The sequence below is a fragment of the Pithys albifrons genome, chromosome 3 (assembly GCF_047495875.1).
Source record: "Pithys albifrons albifrons isolate INPA30051 chromosome 3, PitAlb_v1, whole genome shotgun sequence".
NCBI classification, from domain to species: Eukaryota; Metazoa; Chordata; class Aves; order Passeriformes; family Thamnophilidae; genus Pithys; species Pithys albifrons.
This window is the reverse complement of record NC_092460.1, coordinates 41,271,983-41,299,636: the sequence shown is the minus strand read 5'-3', so window position 1 is coordinate 41,299,636 and position 27,654 is coordinate 41,271,983. Positions and strand designations below refer to the sequence as shown.

At 44.9% G+C, this 27,654-nt stretch overlaps 1 protein-coding gene across 1 annotated transcript; it reads right to left on the bottom strand.

The window, feature by feature from the left end:
* Positions 1 to 5,885: 5,885 nt before the first annotated feature.
* On the bottom strand, positions 5,886 to 14,807 carry LOC139669345 (C-type lectin domain family 5 member A-like). The gene is made up of 8 exons (XM_071549798.1): positions 14,720 to 14,807; positions 14,007 to 14,269; positions 12,984 to 13,052; positions 11,354 to 11,452; positions 9,879 to 9,944; positions 8,852 to 8,994; positions 8,099 to 8,208; positions 5,886 to 7,548 (listed from the first exon to the last, which is right to left on the bottom strand). Exons 2-8 carry the CDS (start codon positions 14,086 to 14,088, stop codon positions 7,362 to 7,364), a joined length of 756 nt encoding a protein of 251 aa, XP_071405899.1. The 5' UTR covers positions 14,089 to 14,269; positions 14,720 to 14,807; the 3' UTR covers positions 5,886 to 7,361.
* Positions 14,808 to 27,654: the final 12,847 nt, after the last annotated feature.

Sequence of the window (27,654 nt, the reverse complement as noted above, 5' to 3'; positions counted from 1 at the left end):
CTTTGAAAGGACAGAGGGTTACCTACCTAGTGCCTCCTCAGGGCTGGGGGACAATGCTGTTGATTGCTGCTGGCTTCTTGCAGTTGGATAGTCTGGAAATGAGAACACAATCTCTGCTTGGAATGAAGGACCATTTTGCCATCCACTGTCAGAGCTCTCCTTTGACACCCCCTGTCACCCAACACAGAATGACAGCTTTATTTTTTTCTTATCCATCCAAAAAACCTGAACACTGTTGTATGTGTTATGGAGAAGATTTCCAAAGAACCAAACTCTTTCCCTGAACCCAAAGTGCCCCCGCTATGGAGAGCAGTTGGGACTGTGCTGCACAGCACACACAGACCCACAGAAAAGAGAGAGCAGAGCCCCTGTTGGCAAGGCAGAGCTCCAGCCCAGCTGCCCTTGGCTCAGCCTGTTCCCCCCAGCCTGGAGCTGTGGGCACTGTCTGGTCCTGCCCCAGACACCCTGGGCACATTTTGGGGCAGAGCCCTCCTGTGCCCCAGCTGGAAGCTGCTCTACCAGTGCTGCTCCCCAAGACACAGTGAGACAGCAGAGCTCATTTGAGGTTTTAAAAACCTTATCAGGTGTGATAAGGAGCTCTCAAGCTCACTCAGCTCTCAAACGATGGAGAGAAACGATTAAGGTGACCTGAAATTAAAAACCGACTCCTTGAAGATGCAAACAAACTCCTTTAAGGTATGACTCAATGGCCTCTTTCAAATGTGCTTTTACTCATAATTATTGAAAGATTTTGGTGTCATAATCTTCATATTGACATGATACAATATCATTGCCTTAAAATATTCTGAGACCACTATCATAATACTAATGGGCATTGTTTTATCTTGATGTCTTTCTTCAAAACATCAGTATAATAAATTCATTAGTATTCAAACAATGTCACTGTTTCCTTTGGGTTTTGGATTTTTTTTGTTGTTTTTTTGTTTTGATGCTTAAACTTTCAAATCACTCCACTCTGATAGGGATTCCTCTTGCAGCCACATTTGGCTAAAAACTGCTGTCCTTTGCCTCCTATCTGTGCTTCTCTTGACACTGGCTTTGGATGTCTTGGCCTGGACATCACTCAGTGAGTGAGAGTCACAAAGAATTGCCATTACTACATTGTGGACAGGACTTACACTTGCCCATCAGCCATCTTGCCAGGACCAGTAGGACTGTCACAACCAGTACAGCAACACGTGTTCTGGAACCACAGCCTTTACCTACAGAGAGAGGAAAAAATAAAGATTAGGGGAAGAGCTGGAAAAAGAACCCCTTCATTTTCATTCCAAGATGCCCTTTTTAGGCTCACCCTGGGAATATGAGGCCCTCCAGGTTTGCCTGCTCAGACCAGGCTGGATGTCCTGGGGCTTCCCAGATGCCTGTGGACACCTTTGCTTGGGGAATTGAACAGCATCCCAACGCGGAATGTGTTTGAGGAACAGGGGAAAAGGGAGTCCTCATAGGACCAGACTGTGTAAGGACAAAGAGAGTATGGGTTGGTAAGAGAGGGGAAGTGCTTATGAAAGAGGAGCTAAAATAGACTACCAAGAGACCCTGCAACACATCCAGGCAGCCCAGGTGTTCCTGAAGGACAGCACCTTGGAACACGTGGCCAATACGGGGCACGTGCCAAGAATGGTCTGGGAACAGGGAGGAGGAAGGTGGCCCAGGTATGAGGAGCAGATTATTGACCAAATAAAAAATAGATGTACTGGGACATCCCATAGGAGACAGCTGGCATGCTCATGTTTTTTGTAATTCCACCGTCATTGTTCTTTTTGAAACCTCTGACTAGATGGTAACAGATCTAATGTGAATTCAAATTAGAAAAGTCATAAATTTCCAGAGGAGATCTGTGAGCACCAGCCCTGCTGTCCTGAGCACAGAGGCCCAGAATGGTTTAGGTTGAAGTGACCTTCTCACATCCCCTCCTCCAACTGCCCTGCTCAATCAGTGCTGGCCAGAGCAGGGTGGCCAGGTCCAAGCACTGTCAGGTTTTGAAGATCACACAGAATCACAGACTATTCTGATTTGAAAGGGACCCACAAAGATCATCAAGTCCAATTCTTAAGTCCAGGGCCCACACAGGGGATTGAAGCCATGATCTTGGCATAATTACAACCAAGTTTTAACCAACTGAGCTAATCTGAGATCTCCTGGGATGAGAACTCCATAGTCTCTTGCATTAGGAATTATATCAGCCTCAGGAAGTCCCTGAGAGAAACGTGAAAGTGTTGGATGGGAAACTATTTCAGGCAGGTGTCAGACATGCCCACCCTCTGCTTATTCATCTCCACTTGTTGGCTCATCATTGGTGTTGGAGGCAGGAGGCCGGACTCAGTATGGCCCACAATATCCTGGTTTTCCTTTACCAGAGATGCTGATGAGGGTTTAGCTGCCAATAATGCACCATTTGAGCTCTCCCTGCTCTGAAGATGTAAAGCATCCTGTCCCCAAACACTTTTACATCAGTGCATTTTTTGAGCTCAAGGATTGGCCCAATCTCCTATAATTTTTTTGGTCCTTATCAACTTCTCAGGCAGGTAAAAACTCACCAAATATTGTGTCCTGTTGCAGCATTTGTGTCTCGGGATTTCAATTTCACTTCTGCATATGTGGAATCTGAGCTCAGGCAAAAATAACAGAGCATGGAGAGAAATGAGAAACAATTTAAATGAAACCAAAATTGACTGAAATTATATTCTATGGTTCTGTATTCTATGATGTTACACTCACACCCTTTAAGACTTTTTAAAAGCGGAAACAAATCTGAATTATCTTCACTGCAGACACTTGGAGAGGAGAAATGGCACACATATAGCAAATCTAAACAGAAGTGGAGAAAAGTTGTCTAAGGTTGCTGATCCACACATGAATGGTGGGAATGGATAAAACATTGAAGCCTGAAAATTATAGACCTAGCTAAAGCTGTAGGGGTAAGTGATCTTATAATAGTTAAAATGTTAACACAGTGAGAATAGTGAAAACTGTTTTAACTTCTGCAGACAACAAAGGCAAATCAACAGAGAGGAAAATGTGTGAAGGAAGAAAAGGCAGAAGCAGATAAAAAGTGGGTGGAAAGTGAAAAATAGGATGTTGCAATTTTATGAAACACTCAAAGTCATACAGAACTGAGCCTCCTTAGTTCTGTCACCACACAGAATTCAGACAGGAGCCAGTGTTTTGAGATTGTTTCTGTAAGATAGAGATAATATCTGGGAAAAAATTGTGCATAAATTAAATGAACACATAGAAAAAAAGAATTGGTGGGGATTTCCACAAAAGGCACAATCAGAGAAACATAAAAAAGTTATGAGAAGACTCTCAAAAGTCTAAGTAAGAATATATGACTTGATTAATAAGGAAAATGGAACTTTTAAACAGGTGGCATCTATTGTGGCTGCCTGGTTTAGCTGTGTAATTATTTCCGGAAAGAGTTGATAAAACTCTCTTTCTTGGGACATAAGAAACTCCAGACATCAGAAAATAGGTTCAGAGTGGCCAGATATTCTGCAAAAACCCAGCAGAGAATGGCAAGAAAATATTTCTGTCAAAGAGGTAGGAAGGTTAAAGAGAAAGAGAAGGAAAAAAAAAGGGGAATACAGAGGCACAGTGTATGAAGTCTGTTATTAGATGAAGAAGCTTTATGAAGATGCAGCAAAACCAAAACAAAAGTTTATGCAATAAGTTTTAGTGCAATAACAAAGCTAAATCAGAGTTGTGAATTTTGCAGTATTTGATACTACATCACACCCAATGTGTCCATGAAACACTTTACACTTGATGTATTAAACAAGTGGTTTGCACAGACATGAGCAGGAAGAAAAGCCCCCAGGCAATGCTTGCTGTGCTCAGGGAGCACCAACAGCCTGTGCCTGACACTGCTGCAAAGCCCAGCAACAGGAGACACTCAATCCTGAGACTTTGCTGCAGGAATCCCAGTGTGCTGGGGGAGAATCCCAGTGTGCTGGTTCAGGGCCAGTGCATGTTCAGCTGTGGAACAGTCTCCAAATTGATAAAAACTTCTCTTAATATCACACAAGGGACTCTTCCTCACACTTGCACTTTCACAAATGAAACTAGACCTTAAAACAATCCTCCCATATTTTTTTGTGTAAAAAAGCATCTTTATGTACACCCCACATGTCCATTTCTCCCAGCACTGACCCTCTCATTTCCCTGGTGCTCTTTGGGGCTTTGGTGCTCCAAGGCACTCTTTCAGAATATGTGGGAGAGAGACTGAAGGATGCAAAGAAAGCTCAGAGCACACCAAGTGACCTACCTGGGACATCAGAGACCTGCTGCACTCTGGGTGTGGCTGATTCAGGCAAATTCAAGTCAGCATAAATTATATTTTCTGCCATTCTTGGTGCCCCTTGTGCTTCTCTCCTTGCTCTACTGTTCTTACAATGACACTCTGGGCTGGGACAAGTCAGAGTTCCTTCCTCTTCGAACCTTCAGGAGGAAGTTTTCTCCTTTTCCTGTCATACACACACTTATACTGAGAAGTCTATTTTTGGTTCATCTTTTGATGACAGAATGTTGTTACCTAAAAACAGAAGTAAATGGAAGTTGGTGCTCCCATTTGATGGGAAGTGGTTCTGGCACACACAAACATACCCACCTTTGTACTTTGAAAAGCCAAGCTTTATAACCTGAAATGCCAAGCAGAGGGAAGTGCTGGGATGCAGCAGTCAGCTCCAGGAGCAGAGGAAAGCTCTCTAGGTGGCCCCACAGCACATTGCACTGGGCAGTCCTGTGGGCTCCAGAAGGTTGTGCTCTCCAAACCAGGTTTGCATCAAAAGACAAGCCCTTGGCTTTCCAGGTTTGTAGTTCCCACATGATTAGTGTCTTCATAAGAAGGAGGTAGTGGACATTGTGCTGGGAATAATTGTGGGAGGAAATATCCTACCTCAGAGCAACATGTCCCAATGGAAAATGCCAGATTTGTATGGGGTTTTTGCCCAGGGCAGACGACCTGGCAGGAGAAATGCAGTGCCCAGGCTGACGAGCTGGTGGGCAGCAGCTCAGGGTGAGCAGCAGGATGTACCTGGGCAGCACAGAGGGCCCTGGGAAGCATAACACAGTTAATCCACTGAATTGCACCTTTCTCTAAAAACACCGTGGGATTTAGGTCCATGAAAACAGGATGAGCCCTGAAGAACAGCTCTTGGGAGGTGTCCCTCTGTCACAGGTTCTCCTTGGAAAGGTCACTGATGGAGCCTGTCCCCGAGCCAGGATGTGCCCCTCTGAGCCGGGCCTGTCCCAGACAGTGTCAGCCCATTGCCCAAGTGCAGCAAGAATTAAAACCAGCCTTGTGATTCCCTGTGGGCACCAGCCACAGAGGCACCAAGAGTTTGAGTTTGGATTGCTTGGGGATTCCCTGTCCTTGGAATAAGGATGAGACCCTGAGCAAGGTGGAGTGAGAGGGAAATGTTTCAGCCTTTCCTTCCAGTTCACATGCCAAAATTAATCAAAGAGTCCCAAGCTGTCAACATAAAGTTTGTTTAAAACCAAAATCAGAGAAGGTTACTTTGCGACCAAGAAAAACACAGAGGAAGAGGAAATAAACTCCCCTTCAATCAAACTTCTCCCTTTATTAGGGAGTTCCATGTCAGCAGCATTTCACATCCTGTGGCTTTCTGGGTTTCATGGACTTCCTGTAGGTTCACAAATGTCCCAAAGCAGCTTCCTCCTTTCTGTTCCTTCTGATGCAGAGCTGCCTGGGTCTGCTGCTTGCTGAAGGCTCCAAGAGAAGTCCTGTGGCTCCCAGGATAGAGCTGTTTCCCTGCCCCTTGCCTTCAGGAGGACCCATGAAGCAAAGGGGATGACCTGTAGAAGCTGGAAGATGAAAATAGAAGGGCAACCCTCAGTTGCACCCACAGAGGGAGCTCTGGCCCTCCCTCCTGTGGCCTGAGTGCAAGCAAAGAGCTCTCCATGTCATATTCCCTCTGAAATACTAGTGTAGGCTTCTTTTTCTGACACGGATTATTCTGTTGCAGCACCATGTTCTTGCTTTGCACTTTGGGGATCAAAAGTGAGAGAAGGAACAGTAGATCTGTTTCTGAAGGACCTTGGTGAATGGGGGCAGTGAGGGGGATTGCTTGTCTGAGGGACATCAAAATGTGTTTTCCAATGAGAAAGACAGTTTTTCCTGTATGAATCTGTTTTCACTGCCTTTGGACAGAACATTATGAATTTAAAACTGAATTTAAAACCTTTATTTTTTATTGAGAGAGAACCCAGGCCATGACTGTCACTTCATCAAGGACTTCACAGAGCTTTCTCCATCCTGCTGATGGAGGAGAGTCAGGAACGACATCACTTTAGTTAGGAATTGTGCCTCAAAGGAGACAGTAAGAGGGACAATCCTTGGAGTCCCAAAAGCCCAGGGGTGTTAGAGCCTGCAAAGCATATTGGAAAAGCCTTGGTGACATTCCCTGTTTGCTGATCACAGCTCTGTTTTCCTGCTGCCACCTGTTCCTGGCTTTGGCTCCAGGTTGTCTGAACAGGAAACACCTCCAGACATGATGTTCTGCTTTGCTCATTCTTCAAGAAAAACAGGACAGGGCACTGTGTTGTCAAGATCTTACTTCTCAGCAGCTTCTCAGGTACCTGTGGGGTTCATTGTGCTTTCTGTCCAGCTGAGCTCCTGTTGTGACTGTGTCTCAGGCAGTGCTGGGCTCTGCTGCTCTGCATCCTGTGCCCTTCCCCAGCATCTCCTCAAGCTGAGAGACACCTTCCCTGACCTGCACAGGCCCAGGGGGCATTTTCTGCCCAGAGTTGTGCTGGAGGATCATTCCTCTTGTGGTGATTCCCAGGTCAGCCTTACAGGGTCTGGTGTCCCGTGTGGCTGTTTCACAGACAGTCCTGTCCACAGGAAGGTTTATACACACACACATTGGACTTTATGGTGTCAATCCTGTCTGTGGGACAGGGCAGGATCCAAACCACAAGTAGGTGTTCCCCTTCCCTGGTGGCTGCAGGGCAGGGCAGGGTAGGGCATGGCAAAGCTGGCAAGGGGCTCCCTGTGCACAGGCAGGGCTGGGAACACATGGGGAGGGAGGGATGTGTGAGTGAGAGACAGGATGTGTTTGGGATTGTAGCTGTGCCCAGGCTGGGCTCCTGTCCCCTGGCAGTGGCTGCCTGAAAGAGAGACCTGTGGGAGAAGCAAGTCCCAGACCCCCACTTGGTGCAAATGCAGTTTCCTGGAGAGCGGGATCCATCTGGTGTGAATCTCCCACCTTGGGAGAGAATGTGCTGGGCTTGGCAGGGTGTCTGGAGGGAGGCTGGAGGAGTCCCCTTGGCTGAATGTTTGGGCAGCTACAGATGAATGAGAACAAGCCCATCCATGTTTCCTACAGCAAGCTGGGGATAACATTCCTGTTTGGATCTCTTCTTTTTAGCCGACTTTCTGAGATAGTTGCCCGTTTTTCACACATATTTTGAGTTGTTCTGGATCCACCACAAAGTGCAGTTGCTACATCGCCATGTCCAATAGCAGTGCAGTGATAGTCACGATAGTCACTATTCTTTATCTTAAACCTGGAGAGGGAAAGTCCAGCTTTAGTTGCACTCCTGGCACAGCTAGATGGGATGCAGTGGAAGGCACAGAGGCCCCTGGCCCTGCTGCCAAGCTCTGTTATTGTCAGTGGCTGTACAAACTGCCCTCTTGGAGTCTCCCTCCCATTCTTTGCTTTTCTTCCCCATATCTCCACAAAAGTACATGGGCAAAGCTTTCCCATCCAGACACCTTCCCCTGCTTTGGGCACCTCCATCCAGTGGCACTGACATCACCCTGCCTTGTCCCTGCCTCCTCTATCCTTCCTTTCCCCACACAAGCCATCTAGTCAGAGCCTTCCCTCCCCACCACAACTACACTTGTGTCCTCTCCTGCCATCCTGCTGGCACCTGTCTGTCTTCCCAGGGGACTTGAAGGCTCCTTTTCCTTGTCACAGGGATGTGTTGAAGCCCCTGGATCTCAAGGAATCCCAGTCCCAGTCCCCAATGTCACTTGTGCTCTCAACTCTGCTCTGGGTTTGGGTGTTTCCTGTTTGCAGACCTGGCCTGGCAGTGAGTGCTGCAATGAGCTTACAGTGCTGGGTCGTGTTCCACGTTGTTCATCCACTTCCACTTCTGCTCCCTTTCCGAGTATGTGAGACCAAGGAAATAGTATCTATATCCTGATTGTTCCATAAGGTAATCCTTGAAAGGAAGCCAACAACAGCAATAGATTAAATAGACATTTTCTTCCCCAGAGGCACAGAAAGCTGAGTTCTAAACAGCCAGCACAGAGAGCACAGGTGAGCCCCGGCCACGCCGCCTCTGCCCACAGTTGCAGAGCCTGAAATGTTCCTTTTGTGTTTAAGATCATCTCTTCCCCTGCAGCTTCTTATGAATAAAACCAATAAATACCTCTGGTACCATTAAAACTGTACATTGTAGTTTCCAAAGGAGGACCTTGATACCTGGAGACACTTTTCTGTTCTGTCTGTGATGGGAAAGCTTTTTCATCTTTTTGCCAAAGCAATGGCTTTTACAAGTAAGTATCTGTTCAACTTCCATGTCTTCTGCTAAATCTCTATAAACACAAGTAATCTGGCAGAGAGGATGCTCCTTCCCATGAGAACTACCAGGGGTGAGAACCTTCTAAGGAAAAGACCCCAACCCCTAGGATGCATCTTGCTCTGCAGGGGTTTGCTCCCACCCTGAGTTGGGGGTGTTTATGGCTAGCAGCACATTGGAGACCCCAAAGACAGGCAGCAGGAGCACACAGAAGGGGAACTGCTCAGGCCTTTGTCCTGCAGCTCAGGCAATCCTGGAACAGCCCCAGGGATTTGGATCTCACCAGTTCATCCTTGTTATCAATGATGACCAGGTCTGCACCCATGGTAGTACATTCTGCACGGGATGCATTCCAGTCCTTTTTTTTCTTCTTTGGATTAAAGAAGTAGCATTTTTTCCCATGTATTTTCCATTGTGGAGGGCAGCCTGCAGAAGGGAAGAACAGGTGTGGGAAAATCCATGGGCACACTAACAAAAGAATCCCATTAGAGAACAGAGGTAAATTAGAGACAGAGAAATACATGAGTGGTCCTGCTTAGAATTGTCACCAGACCACCAGAGAGCCCCAATAGCCTCTGGAGGTGATCCCAGCCCAAGAGTCACCAGGCATGAAGCAGAGAGGGAGCACCACAGAGAACATTATCCAGCCTTGTCAATCTTTGCTCAGGAGATACAAGCAGCCTAAAAGCAGCTTTCCATTTTCAAAGGACTGCCTTACCTCATGGAAACACAACAATAGTTATATTTTTAAAAGACTGAACATTTCTCTCCATTGCCAGGCAGGGCCCAGGAGGAACAGAGAATGGGACCTGGAAAGGGTGATGGGATTCAGGGACACAGGGCCTGCAGGAGACACTGTCCTTGGTGATCCAGCAGTTCCTAAACAGCCAAAGGGAATGGCCCTGAGTTGAGATGCCAGCAATGCCGGGCCACTGGCAAAGCAGTGGAGGCAATTGATCCATCCTGCTCACTGCAGGGCTGGGATACCAGAGGGATGTTCTTGCTGGCCCTTCCCCTGCCTCAAACTGCTCTGCACTGCCAGCACAGTCATCAGCTCTTCTCTGGGAGACAGCAATGCAGAGCTGACCCAACACTGCTGCTGAAGGAGATGCAAAAGGGAATCATCTCTGCCCTCAGGAGCTCATCCCGTGAGTGTCCAGGATCAGGATTTGATTCCTGAGAGGGCAGAGGGTTTGTGTGTTTGTTTGACTTCTGAACACAATGCAGACACAGCCCCTGTGCTGCCTCCCTTCCCAGGCAATCCCACGGGCTGCTGGGAAGTGCCTTTGAAAGGACAGAGGGTTACCTACCTAGTGCCTCCTCAGGGCTGGGGGACAATGCTGTTGATTGCTGCTGGCTTCTTGCAGTTGGATAGTCTGGAAATGAGAACACAATCTTTGCTTGGAATGAAGGACCATTTTGCCATCCACTGCCAGAGCTCTCCTGGACCTCTTTGGCACTCCCATCACCCAATACTGAATGGCAATTCTACCTTTTGCTCATCTATGGAAGAAAACTCCAAACAGTATTTACTAGTACAGAGCAGATTTCCAAAGAGCCAAACTCTTTCCCTGAACCCAAAGTGCCCTCCCTTTGCAGGGCAGTGGTGACTGTGCTGCACAGCACACACAGAACCACAGTAAGTAGAGAGCAGAGCCATTGTTGTGTATTTGGCAAAACAAAACCATATAGAAATATCATGCAAAATTAAAACTTAGCATAAACCACTCAATATGACAACTGTTGCTCTTTTGGAGCAGAGGCAAAGCATGTGTCCTATTGCATTAAAAAAATAAATTGATTTATACTTTCAAGTTTGATCAAAAGCTGAAGTTTCCTAGGAATAGTTTTTCAGGTCATTGCTACAGTACTGAATCCACAGAAAGTAACCATATCTAAAGTCAGACCTCAATCAAAGTGTAAGGACTCCTTTCAGAGCATTACCAGACATCTGCCCATTACCATTTGTCTCATAAGAAGGAAAGCCAATTGCCCACCCTAACCCTGTTTTTGAGTCCTATGGATCCAAGGTTTGGACATGTCTTCTCCTTGTGCATCTCTGAGTAGATGGCAAACTTTGGAGCTTGAGTGTGATTGGTTGTGGGAGCCTCTCAGGCTTGCTCAGCTATCAAAGGATGGAGAGGAACAAGCAACCACATCTGAAATTTAAAAATTATGCCTTGAAAACATTCAGAGGATGTATCATGTGGCTCTTTTTTTTCCCCTTGGAAATGAGAATACTTTTTTCCTAAAAAATATGTGTTTGTAAGTATCTCAAAGATTGTTATGAGCTCAACGATACCTGGGCAGAGACTGAGCACAAGGCTTTTATGTGAGTAAGGTGCCAATGAACTCCTTTAAGGTGTGACTCAGCTGCCTCTTTCAAATGAGCTTTTAATCGTAATTATTTAAAGACGTTTAGTGTCCCATCTTGATGACATGATACAATATCATTGTTTTGAAATACTGTCATGAATATCAATCACAATGCTAATCAGCATTTTCTAATCTTGACTTGTCAAGATATTTGTATAATAAAGTCTTTAGTGTTTGAACATTGCCAGTTCTTCAGTTGGGTTTTGGCTTTTTTATCTTTTGGAATTTTAAACTTCTGAACCAGTTTTCTCTCTTATGGATTTCCTTTTGCAGACATGGTTGGCTGAAAACTGCTCTCCTTTGCCTTCAAACTGTCCTGACACTGGCTTTGGATGTCATGGCCTGGACATCACTCAGAGAGTGAGAGTCACATATTAATTGCTGTAATTACATTTATAGCAACACTTACAACTGTGTACCAGACACTCTGCCAGGACCAGTAGGAGGATTGTCACAACCAGTACAGCAACCAACACAGCAACACGTGGTCTGGAACCACAGCATTTACCTACAGAGAGACAGGAAAAATAAAGATTTGGAGAACAGCTGGAGAAAAAAACCCTGTCCTCTTCATTCCAAGACGCCCTTGTCATGGTCACCCTGGGAATCTGAGGCTCTCCAGGTTTGCCTGCTCAGGCCAGGCTGGATGTCCGGGAGCTTCCCAAGCAGTTCTGGACACCTTTGCTTGGGAACTGAACAGCATTCCAACATGGAATGTGTTTGAGGTTAAAGGGAAAGGAATCCTCATAGGAGCAGACTGTGTAAGGACAAAGAGAGTGTGGGTGGAAAGAGAGGGAAAGTGCCACATGGACAGGGTCCTTGTGAAACAGGAGCTAACATGGGCTGCCAAGAGACACTGAAATCCAAGAATGGTGTGGGAACAGGTGATGAGGAGCAAATTGTTGACCAAATAAAATCTGGATATATAGTCAAATTCCCAGGGACATTAGGTGGGAGAGAACTGGATTGCTCAAGCTGTTTTGTGATCCCATTCTTGGGGATCTCTTTGCACCCAGGGACTAGAAAGTAACGGAACTAATGTGAATTCAAAATTTAAAAAAAATCAGCTTCTAGAGGAGACCTGTAAACTGTCAGTGAGCTTGGCTGCCCTGACCGACCTCACAGCCCCAGAATGGTTTAGATTGAAATGACATTCTCATATCACCACATCCAACTGCCCTGCTCAAACAGTGCTGGCCAGAGCAGGGTGGCCAGGGCCAGGCACAGTAAAGTTTTGAAGATCTCCTGCGAGGATGACCCTTCAGTTTCTCAACTTAGGAATTATTCAGAAGGAAAATCATCAAAAATCAGGGATGGTTTTGGCTCCAAATGGTTTGATAAATTGTCAATTTGCCTCTCCCTTCAATGGTCCCTGCAGTTTCTACAACCACAATGTCAAAAAGTTTACAGGAGAAGTTTCTGAGGATGGCCGAGACTGGGGCTCTGCAGTGCAGAAAATGTGGGACTGAGAAGGGGGTGTGAATAGGATCACATTAGCCTCAGAAGTCCCTGAGAGAAAAGTGGAGGGATTTCACATGAAACTATTCCAGGCAGGTATCAGACATGGCCACCCTCAGCTTATCCCTCTCCAGTTGTTCCCTTCTCAGAGCTGTTGGAGGCACAGAGCTGGGCTGGGGGATTCCTTAGTGTGGCCCAAAATGTTCTTGCAGTCCTGTACCAGAGAAGCTGACAAGGGTTTAGCTGCAATTAATGCAACACTTAATACTAATGGTAATAATAATGATGATGATAATAATAATAATAGTAATAATAATAATAGGAAGAAGAAGGAGAAGAAAGAGGAGGAGAAGAAGAAGAAGAAGAAGAAGAAGAAGAAGAAGAAGAAGAAGAAGAAGAAGAAGAAGAAGAAGAAGAAGAAGAAGAAGAAGAAGAAGAAGAAGAACTACAACAACAATAATAATGTCCCTTCTCTGAAGGTGTAAAGCAGAGAATTGTATCCTCCTGTCTTGCACACAGTTCTATATCTCTCTTCTCATTTTAAAAATTCATATTAGTTTCTCAGGCAGCTAAAAACTCACCAGCTGATGTGTGTCCTTTTGCATCATTTGTGTCTCGAGATTTCAATTTCAGTTCTGCATATGTGGAACCTGAGCCCAGGCAAAAATAACAGAGCATGGAGAGAGATGAGAAACAGCTTAAATGAAACCAAAATTACTGACATTCTGAGAAATACTGATGTGTTGTAGGCAGGAATAGTGCAGACAATAACAAATTTGACATACACATTGTAAATCTAAATAAAAGTGGAGAAAAATGTTAAATGTTGTCTGAGGTTGTTCATCTACCCATGAATGGTGGGAATGACTAAAATATTTAATCTGAAAACTACAGATCATGCTAAATATGATCATAAATGATGGTCTTATCATAATTAGTGATAACATGGTGAAAAATATACTGACATCTGTAGATAATAAATAGAGAGCAGGAAAGAAAAGATGCTGAGAAGGAGAAAAGGAGAGGGACCATTCAAAGTGGATAGAAAATAACAGATAAGATGCTTCACATTTGTGAAACACTCAAAGTCTTCCTGACAGAAGGAATCCTTTGGTTCTCTCAGCACACAGAATTGAGGTTTTCTGGATTTAAATACATTCTGCTGGCTTATGGAATTAATGTCAGTATTTTGAGAACATTGCATCTGATGGACTATCAAGTTAAAAACAGCATACTAGAGGAAAAAGAAACAAAGACAGAAACCTGTGTTTTGAGCTCTTTTCTGTAAGGTAGAGATGGTATCTGGGAAATATTGGTCACAAATTCAGTGAAGACAGACAAGAAAACAGTTGGTAAGGGTTTCCTCAAAAGGCATAGGCGGGAAAACATGAAAATCTTATTAGAACTGTAGAAGAACTTCAAATAGAAATAACCAAGTTAAATGATATGTCTATGCCCACCCCACCTGCCCATTTCTCCCAGCACTGATCCTCTCATTTCCCTGGTGCTCTTTGGGGCTTTGGTGCTCCAAGGCACTCTTTCAGAATATGTGGGAGAGAGACTGAAGGATGCAAAGAAAGCTCAGAGCACACCAAGTGACCTACCTGGGACATCAGAGACCTGCTGCACTCTGGGTGTGGCTGATTCAGGCAAATTCAAGTCAGCATAAATTATATTTTCTGCCATTCTTGGTGCCCCTTGTGCCTCTCTCCTCCCTCTGCTGTTCTTACAATGACACTCTGGGCTGGGACAACTCAGAGCTTCATCTCTCAAACCTTCAGGAGGAAGTTCTCTCCTTTTCCGGTCATGCACACACTTGTACTGAGAAGTCTTCTCCTAGTTCATCTCTTGATGGCAGTGTTGTTATCTAAGAAACAGAAGCAAATGTAAGTTGATGGTCTCTGTGTCCACCTTTGTTGGGAAGGTTTTATTGCTGAGCCCAATGTGGTGTGGTGTGGTATGGGGTGGCCAGTTGGTGCCAGTGGGAACTACAGAGGCTTCTGCAGAGGGCACTGATGTGTTCTGGTACTTTGTGCCTCATTTCCCATAATCAGAGCCCAAGACAAGCCATGCAAACCCCAGTTGTGTGAAACAAAGAAGAGGAAGTGAAGCCGTTTCTGTTGTGGTTGGCACCTCAGAAGTTCTCAGTATTGTCAAATGAAGGTTTGCAGTGGCCCTCAGACCTGGCACAGGGAGGTGTCCAGAAATATGGGGCCAGGCAGCCTGCTCTGGAATACTGATGTCTCTGATTAGACCACTCTCCTTCCTCTGGAGTTTCCGGGGATGGAAGGAAAGAGAGAAAAATAAAGTTACATACCAGTTTTGAAGTTGGCAGTCACAAGACTCTTGCCTAACACTGCAAGTTTTGGATGCACTTCAGTCCCTTCTCTTGCTGTCTGGCTGTGAAACAGTCACAACATGAGTGTCCCCTCTGACAGCACAGGAGCTCTTAGAGAGAGAACAACATGGAATTTTGATCCTTCCTCAGTGGAACAGCCCTTTGACCTAAATTTGCCTGTGGGATGTGGAGGAACCAGTTTGGTGCACTGAAATGCAGTCAGAGCAGTAGGAGCCAGAAAGCTGAGGATGAGGATTTTTCTGGATCATCCCGATTCCCTTTGTATCCACATTGTCTCAGGGACCTTCAGTGATGTTTTATTGCTCATTCTGTCAAAAATGCCCTCCTATAGCATCATCATTTTCCAGCTGATCCCTACGTTTAGAGTGAGCCCTACTAAATCAAACTGTTCTGCTCTCAGTGAATATAAACTCTGTAATCTTCTTTAGAACTAATCTGAGTTTATTGTGCATGTTTTTAAGTGCAATAATGTCACTAACTGCTCTGCATGGTTTATGCTGTAAAACAAGTTATGAATCTTGAGCATGACCACAATGGTTTACTCACAAAATTCTGCAAAACTGAATTCTGATCTGCAAAAGAAGAACAATAAAGAATCTCTTCATGTTTTGAGAAGACCCCACCAGATCTAACTGCCAAATTACATCAGTTTCTACATTTGACTTCTGCCTAAATTCTGACTAAATTCAAGTGTTCAGTGATTAAAAATCAACTCAGCCGTAAGTCTGGCTACTTGCACTTGATGACTTGGACAAGAGGGAGTTTGTGTGGTATTAGATGCAAGATGACTTTATGATCTGCTCATAGCCCTGTAGTAGGAGGGTCTTTCTGAAGAGCTGCTCTCCAGCCATGGAGCAACTGTGCAAGGCTTGTCTGTGATCTTGTGTCTCACACAAGAAGCTTTAGCCAGGACTATAATTGTCTTAAGGAAGAGAGATGTGTCTGCCCAAAAGCTTTTAATGATGATAAACCAATTTTAAAAGCAATGGAATGTTTATAGGTAGAAAAATGAACTTAAAGAAGTGACCCCTGACCAATCCAATGTCTGGAAGTTGCATTCCACCAGGATCTCATCCCTCTAGGGAACACAGTATGTATGGCCAAACTTCTCGAGCGAAGATTTGGGAAGGGCTTTCCCCACATGGGGGTGTGCCCTTCGAGCCTGCGCAGTGGATTTTTTAGGTGAGGCACAGCATGCACAGAACTGGCCCCAGGGAACACAGTAGGACACTGTCAGAGCAGTACTGGCAAAGCACACAGGACAACTTCTCCCAGCTTGGGGAACCAGAAAACTGTGGAAAGACAATGGGACACAGCCTGAGGTGGAATGAAGGGCAGAACATGTTGATGACACCTCTGGTGCTTGTCATCTCCCCAGCCTGCCTGCCCAATGCTACATCATACTGGTCTGATTATGAGGATTTCCTTCATGTCCCAAATCTCCTGCAGTCTGAAGTCCTATTTATTGTCTTCACAGATGATCTTCAGCTGCTCACCATTCCTGGGGAAGGAAAACATAGGGAGAAGGGATTATTCCAGGGATGGGTGTGGGAGAACTGATTTCTGGATTAAAGAAACAGAGATGAGAAAAATCTTCTCCAGACATTGTGCTGTGACAGGACAAAGGGGAATGGCTTCAAACTGACAGACTAGGTTTAGCTTGGATATTGGGAAGAAATTCTTCCCTGTGAGGGTGAGCAGGCCCTGGCACAGGTTGCCCAGAGAAGCTGTGACTGCCCCATCCCTGGAAGTGTCCAGGGCCAGGCTGGATGGAGCTCGAGCAACCTAGGCTAGTGGAAGGTGTCCCTGCCCATGGCAGGGGGTTGGAACATCTTTATTTCCCTTCCAACCCAAAGTGTTCTATGATTTCTCAGCTTCACCAGGTCTTAATTATTTTTCTTTCAGATTTTTCAGGGAATTGCATTACTAGTGTGCTTATTCTTACATGAACTGAGCTTAGGGAACATCCATCCAGTTCAATGAACATTTTTATTGCTGGTTTTCTGGAGTCACAAGCACAACAGATGATAACATTTATCCCACAAAACTTCATATAAAAACAGTGCCCCTCTTCAGTGAGGAAAGAGCCCACACTAATCAGCAGATCCTGCTGTGGCTTCAGGGAGTACTGACTGTGTGGGCTGGTGCTGTTTAAAGAAGGAAGGTGCAATTCCACACTCGGTCCTTCTGAACTCGATTGGATACTGATGGTACATGTACCACAGAGGGATGTTAGTGAGAGCTCCATCTCTCCTTGTAAATCCTTTTATGTGATGCTGAGATGCTGCATAAGTTAATACTGAAGGTAACACATAGAGTAGTTGCATTTTCTGGGCATTTATCCAGGCCTGTCGGAGAGGTTTTTAATGCACACACTTTATTTCTCTTCTCTGTGATATTGTGTATTTCCCACAAAACTATGATGGGAAACAGCAAATATCTTCAGCATATTATAGATATTGTCATATGTGTCTATATGGATTGGCCAATGGACCTGGGCTATTAATTAGATGTCCATCTGTAATGGAAGGCTTTCATGGGAAAATCCCATTTTTTCCTATCAATCACATACACATTTGCCCTATATCACATGCCTTACACCATTGCACAAAAATTAATAAAACCCCCACATACTACCCATGTGCAATCAGAAGTCACCTAAAAAGACAGAACAATGTCTCTATATGCGGAGTTCTGAAATTGAGAGCTTTTGTTTGACTGTGAGCTTTGGCAAAACATACTTTTGAAAAACCTTTGACTTAAAACATCAGTTTGGGTTGGCCAATCTTTTAAGTCAGTCAACACAAAGATGAAACTCTTCCAAAAGAGAAGGACTGAGATTAATAAAACATTTTGAATTTTCTCATTTTTCCCTAAAATATTGCCTTTTACTAGGCTAATAGAAATTTTATCTCCAACACTAGATTTGTTTTTAATGTGGCAAAGGAGAGAGAAGTGAACAGGATTTTGAATAGCACTCATTGTTTAAGAAAACTTTGCGATTTACGTTTTCCCGATTCTTTGATGAAAAACACTGTAAGAAAACATATTCTGTAAGAAAAAATACTCTTTCTTCTTCTTGAATTTAGCCATGGTTTTGGACTTCCAGAATACTCAAGGCAGTAACCCAAATGCTCAGTTTATAGAAGGATGAATCCTAGTTTGGAAATCCAGCTTCTATTGTCTCTTTAATTTAAACATCCAAATTCATAGATAAGTGGTTTAAAAATAGCCACTTTGAGATAAATGAAATATTTACAATTAAATACACGTTATGAGAGAGGAATGCAGTAAACAGTTGGAAAAATAATAAAAACTTTATGGAAAAAAGCATTTTTGGTTCGTTTTTTACCCATTGGGCATACCCATGATAATGACCTTGTTATGGTTGTAGTAAAGAGGAAAATGGAAATAAAAACCAAGGGATGGAGAGATAGAGGCTTAAAATTAAGACTGCAAATGGAAAACCCCACTTAAATTCCATTTACAGTAACTAGCATGTCTTCTTCTCAAACGATCTGTTCCATGGATTCAGTGGGTGTGCTTTACAGCTGAGTGGATTTTTGTGGTTCTTAAAGTGCTTGTTTACCTGGAATATGTCCAGACCTAAATAATTGGGTGATACTTTTGGATCTGTAAAATATTGAAAAGTAACTTTTGTGGGACCAAAATTATTTTCTAACATTAACAAAGAGTTTCCACCACAAATGCAGAAAATCCCCCATTATTAATGTCAAATATATCTTCTGAAAATACATGCAAAAGATGTTTTACTGTAGTGTGAAAAGGGACCTGAAAACAGCTGAACAAAATAAAACCACTGTGACTTGCCAAGACTTCATTGGTATCAACTCTTTTCTTTTTTGTATCTGGATAGCATTAAACTGCTTGTTTCTCTTTTACAATTGAAATGAAACCAAACAGCCTGTATTTTATTCAGCAGCCTTGGTGGCATCTTTTCCCTCTAAATTTCAGCTACTTTCCCATCAAGCAAGTGCCCTTAGTGGTTGCCTGACAATGGAAAAAACAGCAATTCCCAAGGATGTTGTGTCCTATGCCTAAGAGTCATATTCAGGAGTGTCAGGAAGAAGCAACCTTTGGAGGGGAACTGATGTCTCCACTTACTACAGAGAAAATCAAGTAAATGAGTAAAAGGTTGTTCAGAGCTCCATCCAACCTGACCTTGGACACTTCCAGGGATGGGGCAGTCACAGCTTCTCTGGGCAACCTGTGCCAGGGCCTCACCTCCCTCACAGGGAAGGATTTCTTCCTAATATCCTGTCATTCTAAAGCCATTCCCCTTGTTCTGTCACTCCAGACCCTTGTAAATAGTCTCTCTCCATCTTCCTTGTGGGGTCTCTTCAGCAGTGGAAGGTCACAATTAGGTGACCCCAAAGCCTTCTCTTCTCCAGGCTGAACAATCCCAACTCTCCCAGCCTTTCCAGTCTAAAAAAATCCAATTCTTTCAGCCTTTCAACATATTTTTATTTCAATATATTTGGAGCATGACCCTTGGCAAAGGGGACTGCAGAAGAAGTCTCTCCCACTTGCAGAGATGTAGATGCTGCCATTTGGGAAGACACCTCCTATCACTCACTGTGTCAGATCCAGGCAACTCTCCCTGAGAACTGAATCCAAAGGCCACTCAGCCAGTTGTACAGACCTGCAGTTCAATTGTCATCAGATCCTCTTCATCGTGGTCCCAGCAGAGGGAGACCATGTGGGAAGGACCCAGGAAGGTGGAGAAAGGCAGCAGTGGAGCTGCAGGGTGAGCAGAACAACAGCATGGGAGGGACAAGAGGAAGAGCATGTCATGGATTCTTGAGAAGTCCATAGACATCATCAACATCATCCCTGCAGTCTCTGAGTCTGGGTGACACCTTGGGCAGCTACGAGGGGTCCAGTTGATATGGAAGTGCCAGGGGCAGGGCCTGTTGCCAGAAAGGAGGATTGGAATCTGACTGTTCCACATCCAATTTGAAAAGTAGGAAAGATCAGTACTTTACATAACAAGCCCTGGCACCCTGCCTGAGTGAAACTCTGCTAGGCCGCCTCATCGGCATTTTTAAACATTTTTAATTTGTGCTACTGAACCAGAAAAAAAAAAGGCAATAAAGTGTTTGCCTGCTCCTCAGGGTGGGTGAATGTTAGTTCTTCTCATCAAGGAAAAGACTAACTTGTCTTTCCATTGCAGATTAATGCAGATTATGAAACAAGCCCTGATTATGGCACTCTGTTGCCTGGTGTGATAGTTATTGGTGAGTTTGGTGGAAATAGGCTGTTAGTGCCATGGCTTCTCAAGGAAAGCTGCTATGACTCCTGTGATAGTCATCTGGGCTTTGGTGGAAGAGTAGAATAAGAAAAATGCCACATCCTCTATCTTGGGAATGAGTGGAAGGAGAAAGGTTCATCATCTGCTGTCCTGCCTGGGACCTTTCAGTGTAGAGACATGAAAAATAAAGACCTGAAGGGAAGTTCTAGCCAGGTGGGGGTTGGTCTCTTCTCCCGGGCACTCAGAAATAGGACAAGGGGGCACAGGCTCAAGCTCTGCCAGGGGAAATTGAAGTTGGAGACCAGAAAAAAATTTTTTCCAGAGAGAGTAATCAGGCATTGGAACGGCCTGCCCAGAGAGGGGGCAGATTCACCATCCCTGAAGGTTTTTAAACTGAGATTGGCCGTGGCACTGAGTGCCATGATCTGGTAAAGGGACTGGAGTTGGACCAAGGGTTGGACTTGATGATCTCGGAGGACTTTTCCAACCCAATCCATTCTATGATTCTATGATTCTATGACCCTCAGCAGGTTTCCAACCAGTTCTAACAGAAAGCACCCTGTGCATTGTCTCCAGTTTGCCCAGTTGCATAACCCACTACCAAACATATCCCAGGTCTGTGGATTTTGAAGGATGTGGTAGTTTATTCACATCCACTTGCTGGAAAGTCCTAGAAAAGCCCATTTTTATTAATCTGTACAGACAAGTTCTCACCGAACAGATGAATGACAGGGAAGGAGAAATATCTGATCGGTTCTTCAGGGATTAAAAAGATCAAATTGCAAACAGATTGCTTGAATCCACATTGTTGACAGTCTTGCTGTAGACAGCAAGTGTATTTGTGGTTTCCTTTTTGAATTCTCTAATACAATGCTGGTATTTTTTATATTCTCTGCTCCAGAGAGGCCCAAGATGCTGTTGGGGATGGAACTGGGCTGAGGAATGCAGTAAAGGAAATTTGAAGGCTACGACAGCACAGGGATATCAAAACTGAGAGGTTCTGGCCCTTTTGTGGGTAAACCCAAAGAGTTAATGATGAAGTGGGGAGGGAAAAAGGCAAGGGAATCTGCATTGCAGAGCTGCTGCTGTGAGAAGTTTTCACTGCGTCTAGTTCTTCACTTTTAAATGGAAAATCCCTTTCTCAGTGGAGGGGAGTGTGAGATTGGGGGATGCAGTGAAGATGCTGCTGGAATGTAAACCTGTCCCTGAATTCCAAGAAGAGGTGACAAAGACTAGAATTACATGGTCTCTTGGGTGGAACAGGATGTGGTCTCTGCATGCCACTGCTGAGGGATGTGGGAGAGAGATGCAGGAGCAGGAAACTGCCACAGATTGGCAGTGAGCAAAGTGCCAAAGAGGATTATAAAATTATAGATGATGTGAGAAGAGGGAGGGAGATTTTTCCTTCAGAAAACTAAATGCTCATACAGGAGCCAAGTGTGAAAAGAAAGGCAAGTCAGAGCCACAGGATATGATGGCACCTCTGAGGATCTGCCTCAGGCACCAGACAGAAGAGGAAAGAAGTGAAGTTTCACTGAGTTTTCTCTTTGGGGATTATGATGATATACAACAAACTTGGGAGATGAAGAGGAATGAAAATGCTGTGCCCAGTAGTCTTTCAAAGCAGCCCCGATTGTTCCACTGCTGAAACCTTTTGCTGGCACCACACACCCTGACATCCCACATACAGCCAACTCCAATCTCATGTCTGCCCAGCTCAACAACTCCCTGCATGGTAGGAAGCACAGGAATCCTGTCATATATAACCAGATGAAGCAATGTCAATATCTCATTTCACAGTGTTGGAATTTCTGTTGAGATTATTTAAAACCTCTACTTGGTGTTTTAGAATGAATTTTAACAAAATAATTAAAAAAAAGGCAGTCTTGTTTTGAAAATGTGGAAAGAAATGCAACCTTCAAAGAACAGTTTGGGTTGGAAGGGTCATTAACCATGGTCTCATTCCAACCCCCTGCCATGGGCAGGGACACCTTCCACTAGCCCAGTTTGCTCAGAGCCCCATCCAGCCTGGCCTTGGACACTTCCACAGATGGGACAGTCACAGCTTCTCTGGACAATCTGAGCCAGAGCCTGCTCACCCTCACAGGGAAAAATTTCTTCCTAACATCCAATCTAAACCTACTGTCTGTCAGTCTGACGCCATTGTCTCTTGTCCTGTCACTCCAGGCCCTTGGAAATAGTCTCTCTCCATCTTCCCTGTGGGTTCCCTTCAGGTATTGAAAGGCCACAATTAGGTCACCCCAAAGCCTTCTCTTCTCTAGGCTGAACAATCCCAACTCTCCCAGCCTTTCCTCATAGCAGGCAGCAAAAACAGAGCCTCATTTCTAGCAGGAGGGCTGTGACAAGAGACAAATAGGGTTGAGCAGTGCATTGCCTGGGTACAAATACATGGAAATTCCCACTATGGAAATTCTCTGTTATTCATGTTTGTTTCTTCTTGGCAAAAGCAACAGTTAAGCCAATGACCAACCTTTTGGATGTGAAGAACTGGCTGTTCTAATGTGCTTAAATGATAAGGTCACAGAGCTGACAATTGGGAAAAAATTAATTTTAAGAACATAAATTTTCCCTATTGCAAATACCTGTAATTTTTCCATTTGTTGGACCTACCAATTATTTTACCATGACAATTCTGCTTTTAAAAAAAGTTAATCTGCCCTCTCTCTGCAGACTGAAAAATTTGGATATCTTTAATCCACCCAGTCTGACAGTTATTAAAGGTTTGGTAAAAATCAGCATTAGAAATAATTAATACTCCTGGTTAGCCCTTTGTCCCAGGGTAGGTGATCCCTGTTTACTCACACAGATGTTACAGGAGTCACAGTGTGTTATGGTACATCACGAAACCAAAACAGTGCAAAGCTGCAAAATCTCTGTGTTGGACTTCTTGTACTTAGAACCATACAATCATAGAATCATAGAATCGATTGGGTTGGAAAAGACCTCCGAGATCATCAAGTCCAACTCTTGGTCCAGCTCCAGTCCCTTTACCAGATCATGGCACTCAGTGCCACGTCCAATCTGTGTTTAAAAATCTCCAGGGATGGTGAATCTAACACCTCTCTGGGCAGCCCATTCCAATACCTGATTACTCTCTCTAGAAAGAATTTTTTTCTGGTCTCCAACTTCAATTTCCCCTGGCAGAGCTCGAGCCCATGCCCCCTTGTCCTACTGCTGAGTGTCCAGGAGAAGAGACCAACCCCCACCTGGCTAGAACTTCCCTTCAGGTAGTTCTAGACAGTACTGAGGTCACCTCTGAGACTCCTCTTCTCCAGGCTAAACACCCCCAGCTCCCTCAGCCTCTCCCCATAGGACTTGTGCTCCAGTCCCTTCTCCAGCCTTGTTGCTCTTCTCTGGACCTGCTCCAGCCCCTCAATATCTTTCCTGAACTGAGGGGCCCAGAACTGAACACAACACTCGAGGTGTGGCCTCACCAATGCAGAGTCCAGGGGAAGGATCACTTCCCTGGTCCTTTTTTCTTTCTGGGAGCTTCTTAAATACCCTGATTCAGTGAAGCCATTGCTAAACTCAGGGATTTTTTCCTTTAGTGTGATACTGCTGCTCTTTCCTGGCTCAGCTCTGCCCTTATCTAACACATGGTGCTTTTGTATTGTTATTTGGGATAGGGGATAACCCTGAACACTCTGGATATACACAGGGACCTCCCCTCTGTTGCACATTGTTCTATGAAATGTATTTGCTGGAGTTACTACTCTTTTATGTGAGGGCATTAAAGAAAAGCCTGAAGCAATGCATTCAAAACTGAATCCAGGCAGCCTGGAGTGGCACTAGGTGGCATTAAAACTTTAGTGAAGGATCCAAAGGCAAAATTCAGGCAGCACCTCACCACCAGCTGCAATCCTGCCTTACATAAAATGGGATTGTGGTGTTTCACAGAATCACAGAATAATTAGGATTGGAAGGGACCTCTGGAGATGATCCAGTCCAACCCCCTGCCAAGGCAGGGTCACCTGGAGCAGATGACACAGCAATGTGTCCAGGTGGGTTTGAATGTCTCCACAGAGGGAGACTCCACATCCTCCCTAGGCAGCTGCCCCAGTGCTCTGCCACCCTCAGTGTAAAGAAGTTCTTTCTCATGATGAGGTGGAACCCGTTGTGTTTCAGTTTATGGCCATTGCTCCTTGTCCTGTCACTGGGCACGGCTGGAAAGAGTCTGGCACCATCCCCTTGATAAGCTGGTTGTAGATGATATCTTTGATATCTTTATTAACCCTGAATAAAAGGATTAACTCCAAGATCCAGCACCATCCCCATGATACACTGTGGGCTCTGGCAATGACTGTGCATTTGTTGTATTGCAGTAATGAAGCCTCCCAGGAGGAGTGGTGACTGCAATTATTGCAAAAAGCATTCAATTCCAGAAGAGCTACTTTTTAGAGGCAACCTTTTCTCAATGAGTTTTGAGAGACAGAAGTGTTCTAACTGCTTGGCCACTGATCCTTTGTGTTCTCATAGCTTGATTTAATCCGTATCTGACATCCTGGGGCAACAGTGATGATCTCTGCAAATTCTCTTCAAAAACAAGGACTTGGTTTCCCATACTGTGATTCCCCTTCTCACCTTACACCCCAAATCAATAATCTGTGCTGCCCAATGCCCGGCAACTGGAAGGCAGAATCACAGGATCACAGAATGGCTTGGTTTGGAAGGGAATTTAAAGATGATCTCGTTCCAATCCTCTTGCCATGGGCAGGGTCACCTCCCACTAGACCAGGTAGGCAGACCAATGTGCAGACATGAACAAGAAAGCAGCCACATCATTTTCTTGCCAAATGTGGCTTTAAAATGGCAATAAATCGTAGAGAATCAGGCTTTTCAATAAATTGATGACTCAGTCTTTCTTTTTGCTATGAGTCTGCACCATTAACAGTCTGTGTGTGGCTCAAGCTAAGTGTGAGCCAGAGGATTCATCTCCACATTTTGTGGGTTGTCCTCTTACAGCACAGAATGAAGATGCTACCTGTGTCTGATGAATTTGCTCATTTCTGCAGAGGAATGTGAAAGCAGTGATGGTATCTCAGGGCTGGAGCTTTCTGCCAAGTAATTTCTATTTATTTCTGTCATCTCTGAAAAAAAAAATCCAACAGCTATCCAAAAGAGCCCTTATTAGGAAAGATTTTGAAGATGGAGATCACCATGAAGGCTGAAGGAATTAAAATGGAACAGCAGGTCAGCAAGGAAAGGAAGACAGTAAATACATGGCAGCTACAGTGAAATGCATTCTGTGAACAGAAGGATACTCAAACTGAATTACAGGCTCAGATGACGTTGTCACTTTTCCCTCAACACTGAATGCCTTGAAAAACCCTTCAGCAAATGCCATGAGAAGTAATATGATGCTGCTTCCTACAAAAAGCCATTGAAATGCAGTAATAGTGAAGAAAACATGGCTCCAGCACAGAAACTCACATATCAAATGAGGTTTGCAGCTTCTTTAGGGCTAAGCAATACTGGCAAGGACACCTTGATGTACTTGATCCCAAACAGACAAATACACAAGTGCACAGTTTTGAGAAGCAGATATTTTAACTTGGAGCAGCCTAAGCAGGAAAGGAAATGTAACACAGCAGATGAAGAATGCAGCACTAACTGAACCAAAACAGTACAAATCATAGTTCCAAGGGGCTAAGAATCTGACCTTTTCTGTTATGTGATATTAGGATAAGGATTCTTGCTTTCTTAGCCCATGTTGAACCCCTGCACTCAATCACAAACCTTCTGCTTCTTACCTTCTTTGTTACTTGCAAACGAACAGCCAACATGTTTTCCAAATGCCTGCAAAACCAAATCTGCATATTCCCTAAAACTGATGACGTGTCTGATTCCTTCATTCAGCCCCCACCAGGAGTGGGACTGTCTTTGAGATGTGATGAGGGTTCTGTGCACACTCTGCAGTCCACCCACCCAGGGTATAACTGTGCCAAAACACGGTGCATAACACAACTCCCTTCTCCCAGAACATCTTTCTGGTGATGAATGGGAGTGTTGTACAGTTTCCAAGAGGGTTCAGCTGCAAAGTAAGACACAGATACAGATACTGCAAGCTGGCCTGCTCATCAGCAATGGCCTTCTGTTGTGCAGTCATCTCTTACCCTCTCAGCTGCTTTGTTTGCTCCTGTAACATCAGAACTCCTTGAAGACCATTTCCACATCCTTTGGGTTTTCCTTCTGCACAAAGAGCCTGTGGGAATTTGTTGTTATGGTGCCTTTAAACACCTACCAACATCTGTTTCTCTTGGGATTACTGCAATGTCACTGCTGCAGTGGCAGCTGCATTTGGTAGGATGATTTTCTCATTATCTCCTTCTAAATTGCAGTGCCACAGCACATATAAGAGGCGTAATGAGATGGGTTCTTTACAAATGCAATGAAAAGACACTCTATTATTCAAAGAGCAAAATGTTTAAATTAATTAAACACATAAATCATAGGGATCATAGAAATCTGGTTTTGCTCCGTTGGGTTTTTGTTTTTCTCTCAGAGTATGAAGTTAAACTCCCCTTGAAGGACAATTTCACCTAATCTTGCTTTAATCCATTCTTCTTGAAATGAATACTGAGTGGAATCCCTGCAGAAATGGGTCCAGAATGTGATAGATGAAATTTATTAATTTGCTAAACTCAAATTGAAATTGTATTTGATGATTTTTATTTGAATGTAGAAGTGTATATACATGTTTAAAAATCTGTTGAAACCCAGCGCGGGACAGGTTTTTTTTTTGCAGGAGCCACAAAGATAAGAAACCATGATTAAAAGGTCAAAAGAATTGAAACTACAACCTTCCAGACCCCCACTGCAGGGGGTTGGAAGAAGCCTACCTCTGGCTCGGTGGCATTCCCGTAAACCCCCTCCTCCCTCCCCCCCCTTCGGTCTATCCTGGTTTCAGTACTTCTCAGCCCGGCGTCTACCCCTTCTCCCCCCCAGTTTTTTCCCTTATCAAGCCTCCCCCACCCTCGGATGCGAGTTTCGCTATAGTGACCTTTCCCCCCCTTCCCAAGCCAGCGCCCGGACAACCCCCCCCGACCCTGTGCTCTGTCTCAATCCCGCGGGTCCCCCCAAAAAATTTGGCAAAGCCCTTCTCCAAATCTAGGCTGCCCCCCCCGTCTCCCCAAACGATCCCCGCACCGGATCTGTGCAGCCCCACGCCGGCTAAAACACCCTCCACACCCCATAACCCCGCTCCCACCACAGTGCCGAAGTTTTGTCGCCAGCCGCCCCGCTGGGAATCAAATCCCGTAACCCCAGCCCGGTTTTGCTAGCCCGCTGGTCCCCCATTCCCCCCTCCTTTTGTTTTCTCCCCAGCCCCATCCCGGTTTCTTCACCCAGCCGGCACCGCCGCCGGTGCTGACCCCAGCCCCAAGGCTGCTCGTGCCAGCCACCGGCTTTTGCCTGCCCGGCTCTGCCCATGGCTGCCAAATCGTGCAGCGCCAAAGCTCCCTCCCGGTCCCCGTCCCCCTTCCCACCTCGGTCCATCCTGGGACCCCCCCGGCCCTTCTCCCTTGGAACATACGCTGAGTCCACTTTCCCCATCCCGAGTTATCCACACTCCAGTTCACTGGGTTTTTTAATAAAAAAAATT